Below are 11,754 nucleotides of genomic sequence, written 5' to 3'. Positions count from 1 at the left end.
GAAGAGTAGGACGGCAGAATCTCAGGGAGACCGGCCGACGAGGAGCAGAGCAGCGTGGTGGGCTGTGGACGGTGGCAAAGCGTTTGCCACCGAAGCTGGCTCTTGTGGACGGAATTGTTTCTGTTTTGTTAGCGAATTTGCCACTAGGTAAATAGCTAACCCCCACTAGGTATTTCTTTCAACATACAAGCATGCCATCTCATCATTCAACATGCATAAAAAAGACCTACTACAACATACAAGCATGCCATCTCATCATTCAACTTGGTTGCTTGATTAGGACAGCTAACCGCACGCACTCACCCACGCCGACCACAACATATTAGTCGCACTTTTTTTCCTCGAGTGAAACCAGTACATTCTGGAACATCACGAGACAAAAATAAAAGCAATTACCTTGAAATAACAACACTGATACTAATACAACCTATGATTAAAAGGTTAGGAGAACAGTCCAACCACCAAAATTCAAGTACTAGACTTGACACTCGTTGATTAGGACAACGAACTGCACGCACTCACACCGACCACAGGATATTAGTGTCATTTTTTTTCTCTAGAGTGCTGCGATCAGATTAAACATCACCAACAAAAATAATAAAATGATGGAGGAGTAATTTCCTGCAACATTTCCTTGAAAATAATTTTTGCCTGCAAGTAGTAATAATAACAATACTAATGGGGCCTTCCTCCCCTCGATCTTCGCCGGCGAGCCCATGGATTCGCCTTCCCTCCGCCTGCCACTCCGGCAACTGGTAGATATGTAGGGTTTTAGCCCTCGTAGTACCAGCGTTTGGACGGATGGCGGCGCTCCTTCTTCGAGTCAGTCTCCCGGGTTTCGATCCTTCTCAAATTGGTCGGTTGGGATGGATTAGGTTGAGCTCCGGCGTAGATCCCTGACAGCTCGTTGGGGCGGCGAGCTTAGAGTTTCTTGCTGTCCGTATGCAACGGCGATATTTGGTGTCAGGTTCTTCAGATCTATTCAAGGATTCAACGGTGACGATTGCGGCTCCAGGGCATTGGTCCTTAGGGGCACGTGCATGGAGACTTTCCGGCTGTCGACAAGGTCAGGTCGGCTCATGTTGGGAGCGGCGCGTCGGCGGCTCGTTCTGGTGACGGCAATGGTTGTTCGGTGATTCATGGATCTCGATGCAATTTTAATTATGTTTAGGGCACTTTGTATCTTCGGTGAATGTTTATAAGTAGATCTGGTTATTTTTTGGAAAAAATACTAATGAGGTGCAATTTTAATTATGTTTAAGGCGCTTTGTATCTTCGGTGAATGTTTATAAGTAGATCTGGTTCTTTTTGGGAAAAAATACTAATTGGGGAGGAGTAAATAATTTCGTTTTTCCTTGGAGATTTACCATTTTTTTGTCGGTTTTGTACTGCTACTCTGCTAGCACCACGCTTGACGGGACGGTTCCACTTTTCCGGTACCAAACGTCACCTTCTTCCCAGCTTCCTCCTCCGTCCACCCACGCCGCCGACGCGCCTCCGCCGGTCCGGTCTACATATACCAGCGCCCTCGCCATCCCCCATTTCCTTCCTCCCCAACCCGCCATTTTCCGTCCTCACCGAGACGGTTCCCATCCCCGCGCATCTGCCTCTGCCGTCTCCGCCCGGTGCCATCTTCTTCGCTCACTCCGCGCAGGCCAACTAATCTTTCTGGTAAGTACGCGCTGAGTGATCTGCACTTCAATCTCTTCCCCTCCGCGCCCGGCCGTCCTGTTTCTCTTCTCGCCGGCGACGCCCCCGTTCTACCCGGCGCCGCCGCGCGCGCTGGGGCCTGTAATGCGACGCCGCAGATTGGATTCTGTTTAGAGATCTGGACCGCGTCCCCGGCCGTGGATTGATTCGCTGACTGATTGGGCGTTGGTTCTTGCAGATCGGCCGGCCGGTCGAAATGGGCCACGAGGGAGCCAAGTACGGCGACGACGGCCGCCCCACCTGCGACTGCCTCCTCTTCGGTACTACTTTGTCTCTCTTCCCTCTGCTGCTGCCAGATATCTCTCTCTGTCAGGCTAATTTCAGTTTCAGAACATCTTGGGTGGTACTGCACGTCTGATGCATGCTATGCCTTTGTGTGTGTGTGTTCTTTTTTCTCTTTTTTTCAGACCTTGATGACACGCTCTACCCGGTGGGATCAGGCATCGGCCTCGACGTCATGAAGAACATCCAAGGTACATAGATAAGCCAAACTCTGCTTGTTAGTTCTACTGAAAATCTGCACTGGCACATCAGTTTGCAGGTAGAGATGTCTGGATGCATTTCTGATCTGTCTATGTATATATGGTGTTCATGAGTTGTTGCTGCTCTCTGACTAATTGGCTTCCTGGTGCTCCAGAATACATGGTCGAGAAGCTCGGCATCGACAAGAGCATCAGCCACGAGCTCTGCATCCTGCTGTACAAGCAGTACGGAACCACCATGGCCGGTCTGCGGGTGCGTGCCGTGTCGTTTCAATCCACACTCCACAGAATAGATTTTAGACCCGTTCTTTTGTTTGTTTCTACTCTTCTTACCTTGTTCCTCTGAACCTTTGATGTAGGCTGTCGGGTACCAGTTCGACTACGATGATTTCCACGGGTACTGCCTGCCGGTTTCTCTACACACTTGTTGTTTCAGTGTAATTTGGGCAAAAATAATGGAATTCCAGAGTCTTGACTGTTTCATTTGTTCTGCAGCTTTGTTCATGGAAGGTTGGCCTACGAAAAGCTCAAGCCTGACCCTGTGCTCAGGAACATCCTTCTGAGCCTACCAATCCGCAAACTCGTACGCATCGCGAAATCCCGAAACTTTTCATCAGAACCCAAGTGTTAGGATGCAACCATAACCATGTAATTTTTTCTGTGCTGCTAGGTGTTCACGAATGGTGACAGGCTCCATGCTTCGAGGGCCATGAAGAGGCTTGGGATCGAGGACTGCTTTGAGGGAGTTCTGTGCTTTGAGACATTGAACCCGCCATCGCCCACTCCTGCGCCAGCCAGCAAAGTTGAGATCTTTGATATAATGAAGCACCTGGCTCATCCGGAGCCTGGGGTTGAGCTGCCAAGGTCACCAATCCTGTGCAAACCGAATATAGATGCAATGCTGCATGCCCTCAAGCTTGCCGACATCAATCCTCAGACTACTGTAAGTGCCAAATAACTCAACGGTCATATTCAGAGATTCATAGGTACCTCATGCTATATGGTGTGCTAACTGAATACGGGACATCCACCAGATATTTTTTGATGACAGCGTCAGGAACATCCAGGCCGGGAAGCAAATCGGAATGCACACTGTCCTGGTAAAATCCTGCCTCCGGTTATTGTCGCTCAAGTTTGGTTGATGATTGAGTTGCTAATGTGAATGTGTTGTTGAATCGATGTACCAGGTTGGAACTTCTGAAAAGATTAAAGGTGCTGACCATGCCTTGGAAAGCCTCCACAACATGAAGGAAGCGTTTCCAGAACTGTGGGAGGAGGCTGTGAAGGATGAGGACGTCAGGAAATCGAGCAAAGTTGGAATGGAGACATCGGTGATCGCTTAAAATCCCTCATGAACTGACTCATGGTTTTGGGCAAAGGGCACATGAGACGACCAGATCCAGTATCTGTTTGTCTGACAGTAGACATGCTGATTAGGCCAAGAGAAAATTGTTGTAATCGTTAAGGGAACTGATGCCACTTTCGTTATGTTTGTCCCTTGTAATAAGAAATAAAATGTTCTGAACCTCGCTGTAACTCCGTTCACGGGGCAATAGACCTGCTATGCTAGTACTATTTGACATTACAGAGCATCTTGGTTCAGCTTGCATTATAAAATGAGCGAGCTTGATTTGGCTCGAGCTAAAAGTCCGAGTTGCAGGGTGGGCTCATACTCAACTTGTAATGATGTTCATGGAGCCCCAGCTGCAAGAGATTGATGAGCACGAAATGTAGAACGAGGGTGCCATCCACCCCACTCGAGACTCAATGCGAGGAGCAAGAGTGGCTCCTGGCTCGGGAGAAGCTGTTTGAGGCTTCACAAAGCTCTGGCGCTGCCACTACTTCAGGCACTACAACAATGTAGTGCTTGATGAGGGCGACGAGCTCAGCCTCTACATCTCATTGGACGACGGTGCGGCATAGGGCGGCAGGGCACCGTGGCGGCTATGCTTAATTATGTCTAGTACTAATAGTCTTTGTTTAGAGCTATATTTACGTCAACTAACAAGATTAAAGATGCTCAATTATATATTGCACTGATGATGGATCCATATCACCCCTCATTCAGTTACAACCCATAGATCACACAGAGCAGAAGAGGCGGCGGGAAAGGGAATGATATGCATAAAGGAGTACTGATAAGTAAAACAGACTACTAACAAGAAACATGTTGCATATCAACAAAGGAAATAATTGGCAGCTAATGATTGCACACGTAAATGGTAGATCGTCCAGAATGGACAATTGAGCTATCTTCAAATGAACAATGTGAAAGCAAGAATGCTAACAAAATCCCTTGACCAGATCGACGAGTTGATTTCTCTAAGAATGCATCTTTACTATAAACTGGTAGACAAAAAAAATAAAGAAAATCTAGGGAATCTATATCCAATCTACATCGAATATGCAACCAAGAACCAAAAAAGAATCTGGAGTATGGTGCAGGGTGGGTGTTTCCTTTGTCTGACGAAGTCTACAAGTGTAGGTGAGTGGGCCTAGGGTATCCAGCATGAAACCGTGACATATTTGCCTCTGTGTCATGTCCCGATGGTCTCGTCGCCATTTATATTATTTCACTAATGTAGAAATTCTAGAAAGTCAAATTCATGTGGTTTGGACAGATCTCAAAGTAACCTTGCCCCAGTGGATGACTGAGATAAGATATGTACCTGCATGTGTTCGTACATATGCATTTCCATTCATATAAAGTATTAAGTAAAACATTTTTGTTATGATTGTATTTATACAACACTTGGGAGAAAATGGAGACATATTTAACTGAAAATAGATATTTTTTATTTAGAATATAACATCCTGGAATTTAGACATATTTAACTGGAAATAGACATATTTATACAACGTCTTGGAATTGTGTGACAGCTCAAAGTCCCTTGTTGGTTTGTAACAACTAACAAGTCATCGTGTGCCCAACGGCTAGCCGCGGCCCAGCCCAACTACTAGCCGCCGCCCCTCCCCTCAAAACCTAGCAACCACTCAAAAAAAAACCTAGCAGCCTCGCCCTCGCTTCCTCCCTCGTCTCAAACCCTAGCCTCCGCCTCCGCCTCCGCCTCCCGCCGCTGCGTCCCCATCCTCCGTCGCTGTCCGCGTCCCCGTCCGCGAGCGCCGCCGTCCTTCTCTGCCGCCAGAAGCCAGAAGGCGCTCCTCCTCATACTCTTCCTCCTCGCACATCTTCCTCCTCTCTTAGCACCTAGGGTTAGTATGAAAGAAGTTGTTTCTCTTACAGGAGGATATCCCACCATGGCCCAAGTCAGAATAGTTTCCAGCCTTGCTGATGTTGATGCTGCGTTCAAGATCTGCACATCACTGAGATAAATCAAGCTGGTCTTGTTCGATTTCAATTGGATGAGCAAGCCCCCCTTCAAGAAGCAGCAAAGATCAATGTGAACACCCATCCAAGAAGGCATGGATTCATATTGGTTAATCCAGAATTGTTGAAGTGCAAGTCTAGTGCCAAGACGGCACTAGAGACGTCCTTCAACACCATGCTTGACGCATCACTGGAGCGGATTGATCAAGAGCTGCAGGGAGTTGAAGCAAGCATCGCAGCACTTGAGGTCCTTGTACTCTACGATGACAATCAGATGGCACATAATGGACGTCCACTTCTGGAAAGAAATCGGGGAGTAGAACATGCCATCTATCCACACCCTTATTTACATTGTTCTCTTTATTTTGGGATAATAAAAATCACTTTAAACCAGTTTTGAGTACATCTTATATGAAATTTGCTTGCCTCTAACATGTTTAGAAAGAATTATGCAAGTGCTTGTTTTGTCTCTGGTTTGCTCGTTTCCATGTTATAAGCCATGGTTTTCACATCACATCGTCTGAATGCGTCTAATACTACTTATATTGGGTGCATTTCATTGAGATAACAACTTATAACTAGATGTGTCTGTATTAAGAATAACATTTATTATTATTTGTCAACTGTTGTCATATGTTTGCTAGTACTATAATATTGTTTGTTTAGAAAACTACTGGTTGTGATATGTTTGCTTAGTATTGCATTTTTCTCATTATCAGTTCCTAAAATTTCCTAGTTTTGAGCATGGCGCACACCAGCAGAGAGTCACATATCAAGCTGCTTATGGTACACAACAAGAGAGGGATGAGTCAGCTGCTCGTGACAGGCGTGCCAAGAGGGCTCTCTGGCATGCCAAACTCCGTATTTTGAAGGCGAGGCAGTCCATCTTGAAGGAGAGGAGGTCTGAGATGATGTCAAAGATGAGGACGGAGTTGAAGAGGATTATGGAGGAACGATCAGGGCTGGTTATGTGGATGATGAATTTCCTCCACTGGCGTAGGTAAGTCACATTTAGTACAAGGTTTATATGTTTATATATTAAATTCTACTCCAGTCCGGTAGAGACGACTATGACTCTTACAATAAAGTGATGTCACTTGTTTATACTGAACTTTTTTAATCCTTTATAATTGTTTTCTCGTCACATAGTCTTATAAAAATATTTATGGTATTATGCATACTAAAATTAGCTAAAGAACCATATTAAAAAATATTAAGTACAAATTATTGTTATGATTGTAATTTGGTTATTATAAGAAACTTGTGATGAGCTTGAAATGTATTTAGTTGTAAAAGCTATGTTTTAATTGAGATTTTTTGGAGATATTTCTAAATACATAATGTTACATAGACAAAAATTTATTTCTTTGTAAACTAATTTTACCATTTAGATATATTGGTGTATTTATTTGTTTTGGCATAACCTTTAATATCTTTGTAGAGAGATCTACAAATGTATATGATTGTCTACCTTATCTCACATGCAAGTAAATAGATAATTCTAGATTGTCTATATAAGTGATGTGTGTGTTTCTCCAAGTGACTTGTTGGCCTAGAATACATGGTCGAGAAGCTCGGCGTCGACAAGAGCGTCAACCTCGAGCTCTGGATCCTGCTCTTCTAGCACTATGGAACCACCATGGCCGGTCCGCGGGTCCGTATGATCTGAATCCACCGTAGAGCCTAGTTCTTTTGTCTGTCTCTAGTATTGACCATGGATGTCTCTTGTGATCTTTGATGCAGGCCGTTTGCGTACCAGTTCGACTATGATGATTTCCATGGGTACTACCTGCTTGTCGGCTTCTCGCCAAACTTGTTGTTTTGGTGTTTGTTTTGGGCATAATTTGGGCAAAAAAGAATGGAATGCCAGATTCTTGACTGTTTCATTTGTTTTGCGGCTTTGTTCATGGACGGTTGGCCTCGGAAAAGAAGCCTGACTGGGTGCTCAGGAACATCCTCCTCAGCTTACCTATCTGCAAACTCGTATGCATCGCGCAAGCCCGGAACTTTTCATCAGAAACCAAGTGTTAGGATGCAAGCATGACCATGTAATTGTGTTGTGCTGCTAGGTGTTCACGAATGGTGATAACCTCCATGCTTCGAGGGCACAAAAGAGGCTTGGGATTGAGGACTGCTTTGAGGGGGTTTTGTGCTTTGAGACACTAAACCCGACATCGCCTACCCTGTGCCATCTGAAAAAGTTGAGATCTTCGATATAATGAAGCACCTGGCTCATCCAGAGCCTGGGGTTGAGCTGCCAAGGTCACCAATCCTGTGCAAACCGAATATAGATGCAATATTGCATGCCCTCAAGCTTGCCGACATCAATCCTCATACTACTGTAAGTACCAAATAACTCAATGGTAATATTCAGAGGTTCATAGGTACCTCATGTTGTATGGTGTGCTAACTGGCTAAGAAATATATACCAGATAGGTACCTCATGTTGCGGAATACTACTAAAGTAGGAGGACTAATACAGTGGAACGACGTGACAGTGAAGCGACTCCAATCCACGGGGGATTGCTAGGACACTTCCTAGTTGGCACCCTCGACGTCCACAACTACGACTTCTCCTGCATCTTGCATGATAAGCTAGGTGAGTACTTTGAACGTGCTCGCAAGCCCACAAACAATCCACAAGCAAGCAAACAAGCAAGGACAAGGCATTTAATATGAAACAAGTTAAAGACACTAAAGGTGATTAGTAGAACGCCAGTGCATTGCTACGGACCCCCTCCATTTCCTCTAGTTCGTCCTCCCGAGCGCCAAAGCATTGCGTCGACCACCTTGAGAGCGTGATCTCTCCGGCTCTCCTAGCTGCACCCAGCCCGTCCCTCTTGGCAGCGTCGCCGTGCTCACCGAGCAGCAGCGCATGCACCCCGGGAGAGCTTCATCTAGAGGACCGCTTCCTCCACCTCCCGCACCGAGCGCCGCTCCGCGCACAGTGAAGAGCGCATGTATGGCAGCCGCCTGCGCACTCACGTGTAGAGCAATGCCCGCACGCCACGCCACGTCCACCCTTGCCACCTGTGAGACCCCTGCAGCAGAAACAAAGATCAGCGACATGAGCAGAGGGCTGGTGCTTGAAACTCTCGGGCCGCGATTTGCTGAAAATTTCATCTCCCTACCAGCTGTTGGCTCCAGAGGAGGGATCCTGATCGCCTGTTGTGATGACCATGAAATTATAGCTGAGCCGTTGGCTGTTGGGTTGCATTCTGTGTCAGGAACAGTAAGGAGTAGGACTGACGGAGTGAGTTGGTCGATAACTGGTGTATATGGGCCGCAATCTGAAGATGAAAAAGTCTTGTTCATTGAGGAGCTGAAGAGGATCAAGCTGCATATGCTACCAAGATGGATGGTTCTGGGCGATTTCAACATGATTTGCAGAGCGAGAGACAAGAGTAACAGTAATATCAATCTGCGGATGATGGGAAGATTCAGGGCTGCGATTGATGATCTTGAGCTGATCGACCTTCCATTGCTTGGGCGAAGATTCACTTGGTCAAATGAGCGAGAGGACGTTACGCTCACCAAGATTGACAGGATCATGGTCACCAGTGACTGGGAGGCTGCCTTCCCTCATCTACAACTGTCACCTGCATCGACTAATATCTCAGATCATCGTCCTTTGGTGCTAAGAAGAATGGAGAGGTCAAACAACAGAGCCTTTCGTTTCGAAAACCACTGGCTAAAGTGCCCGGACTTTGCTCAGATTGTGCAGCGAGCCTGGGAAAAGGAGGTCAGGTCGGGCGATCCCATTCGCGTGTTGCACACCAAGCTTTCTCGAACCGCAAAAGCTCTGAAGTTGTGGGACAAGCAGAGGAGTCGTTGGGCTGTTTTTGTTTCGGCACTTGCAAGCGATGTGATTTTCAGTCTGGACTTAGCTCAAGAGGAAAGGGAGTTGTCGATGGCAGAGAGAAATCTGCGTGCGCGGCTCAAGACAAAGCTTTTGGGGTTTGCGGCGGTGGACCGAGCGAAATGGCGACAAAAATCAAGACTGACTGAAATTCGAGAAGGTGATGCAAGTACTCGGTTCTTTCACCAAAGAGCTTCAGGGAGGCGGCGGAAGAATTTCATCCTGGTGCTGAATGGGGCTGGCGGCCCAGTTTATGACCATGAGGCCAAGTCCAAGATTCTACATGACAGATTTAAGGGGCTTCTGGGGGCGCCGTTCACCCGCTCCGCCAGCCTCAATTGGGAAATGTTGGGGTTGCCGAGAAGAGATCTAAGTCACCTTGAGGCTCCCTTTTCCGAGCAGGAGCTGCTTGCAGCGATACAAGACACTCATGGTGAGAAGGCGCCGGGGCCCGATGGTTTCACCGGGGCTTTTTTCAAGGCAGCTTGGGCGACGATCAAGAGCGATCTGCTTGCGGCCGTCAACTGTGTGCATACTCTAAGAGGGCAAAACTGGAGCATTCTCAACACGGCCAATATTGTGCTTTTGCCTAAGAGAGAGGGTGTGCAAGATGCGTGTGATTTCCGGCCTATCAGCCTCATGCACAGTATCCCGAAGATGGTCAGCTGCGCGACTGGCACCTGAGATAGCTCATCTGGTCACTAATAATCAGAGTGCTTTCATTCGAGGGCGAGCAATTCAGGACAACTTTCTGTATGTAAAGAATGTGATCAAGGCCGCTCACAGCTCGAAGGCACCCCTTGTGTTCCTCAAGCTCGATATTGCCAAGGCTTTTGATTCGGTCTGTTGGGGTTTCCTGCTTGAGGTGATGGAGGCCATGGGGTTTGGTCAGAGGTGGCGTGACATGATTTCCCTGATTCTCTCGTCCTCCTCTTCGAGAGTGCTGCTTAATGGCTCGCCAGGATTGCCGATTTTGCATAAAAGGGGATTGCGACAGGGGGATCCCCTGTCCCCCTTGCTGTTCATCATCGCTATGGAGCCGCTCCAGCGCCTATTCTCCCTGGCCACCGAAAATGGCATCCTCTCGCCGCTGCTTACCCGGCTGGCGCGTTTTCGGTCCAGCTTCTACGCCGACGATGTGGCCCTGTTCGTCAACCCCATGCGTTCCGACTTTGTTGCGGTTCAAGCAATTCTCAAGTTGTTTGCTGATGCTTCGGGATTAAAAGCCAACATTCACAAGACAGTGGCATATCCGGTATCCTGCACGGGCATTGATCTTCTGCCTCTCATGACTGATTTCGGTGGGCAGATGGGTGTCTTCCCGTGCCAGTACTTGGGTTTGCCGCTAGGTGTGAGAAAGCCAAGGAGGGCTGAGATGCAGCCGCTGATTGACAAGATTGCCGGCAAACTGGCCCCGCGAAAGGGTAGGATGCTTAATAGAATGGGAAGGCTGATATATACCAACTCCGTGGTCACGGCTACGGCCACGTATTTCCTGACGGCCTTCCCTCCGGACAAATGGTTGATCAAGAGGATTGATAAGTTGAGGAAAAACTTCCTATGGGAGGCGGACGACGTGTCGATCGGTGGGAAAAGCTTGGTAAACTGGAAGCTAGTTTGCTCGCCCAAAAAATATGGAGGGCTGGGCGTTAAAAACATTGAGTGCTTCAGTCGTGCGCTGCGATTGCGTTGGGAATGGTTTAAGTGGGATAATTGTGACAGGCCATGGAAGGGGTCGGCCACACCTTGTGACAATCTGGACAGGCAGTTGTTCTCCAGTTGTATAACGGAAGGTGGATGAAAGGGCTCCACAGGATGAATAATGAGGAGCAACTGGAACAATTTGTCAAGCTTTGGAATGGGGTCCGCATCGCCGGAAACGCGAGGTCTCACCCCGTCCCCGTGCATCCTCTTCCCGTCACCATATCCATCGGCGCAAGTTTGGCGGACATTGCCGTCGGGCTCCGGCGCCAAGCCGCACGAGCATCCCTGAGCTCCTCTACTCCCTGAGCCCACAAAAGAGGTCATCCGGTAAAATAACCGCCGATTTAATGGATGATGTCTTTTTTTGCCTCGAACAGATCCCGTAAAATCGGCCATTTGCTAAAAAGAATTCTAGGATCCTGCAGATCCCTCCCTCTTTTTAATGGTTTCACTATCATTGGCGTGAAGGAACTTCCACCCCCTTCCATTCCCACCTTACTCCTTGCCGCCGCCTCCGATATCGCCGTCTCCTCGCCACGCTGCCAACCAACCCTATGGAGTACCCGTAGGCTCCAGGCGCAGCATTTCATGCGCCGCTGCCACCAAGTATGCCGCCGCTCCGTCCTCCCGCGCCTCCCTTGATTGTGCATGACGGCCCATGCCAACACCTT

General features: G+C 47.8%; 1 protein-coding gene across 1 annotated transcript; it reads left to right on the top strand.

The window, feature by feature from the left end:
• Positions 1–1,414: 1,414 nt before the first annotated feature.
• On the top strand, positions 1,415–3,777 carry LOC119270756 (uncharacterized protein C24B11.05-like). The gene is made up of 9 exons (XM_037552810.1): positions 1,415–1,671; positions 1,889–1,970; positions 2,118–2,183; positions 2,348–2,445; positions 2,552–2,589; positions 2,688–2,775; positions 2,863–3,135; positions 3,227–3,292; positions 3,380–3,777. The coding sequence occupies exons 2-9, from the start codon at positions 1,907–1,909 to the stop codon at positions 3,533–3,535; spliced, it is 849 nt and encodes a 282-aa protein (XP_037408707.1). The 5' UTR covers positions 1,415–1,671; positions 1,889–1,906; the 3' UTR covers positions 3,536–3,777.
• The last annotated feature ends 7,977 nt before the right edge of the window (positions 3,778–11,754 follow it).

The sequence above is a fragment of the Triticum dicoccoides genome, chromosome 3A (assembly GCF_002162155.2).
Source record: "Triticum dicoccoides isolate Atlit2015 ecotype Zavitan chromosome 3A, WEW_v2.0, whole genome shotgun sequence".
In the NCBI taxonomy this organism is placed as follows: Eukaryota; Viridiplantae; Streptophyta; class Magnoliopsida; order Poales; family Poaceae; genus Triticum; species Triticum dicoccoides.
The sequence above is the reverse complement of the archived record's forward strand: the minus strand, read 5'-3'. Positions and strand labels throughout refer to the sequence as shown.

Coding starts and splice junctions, on each gene's coding strand:
- LOC119270756 (XM_037552810.1), top strand. CDS start 1,907: ATGGGCCACGAGGGAGCCAAGTACGGCGACGACGGCCGCCCCACCTGC. Junction 2,184..2,347: donor CGTCATGAAGAACATCCAAG/GTACATAGATAA, acceptor CTGGTGCTCCAG/AATACATGGTCGAGAAGCTC. Junction 3,136..3,226: donor ACATCAATCCTCAGACTACT/GTAAGTGCCAAA, acceptor GACATCCACCAG/ATATTTTTTGATGACAGCGT.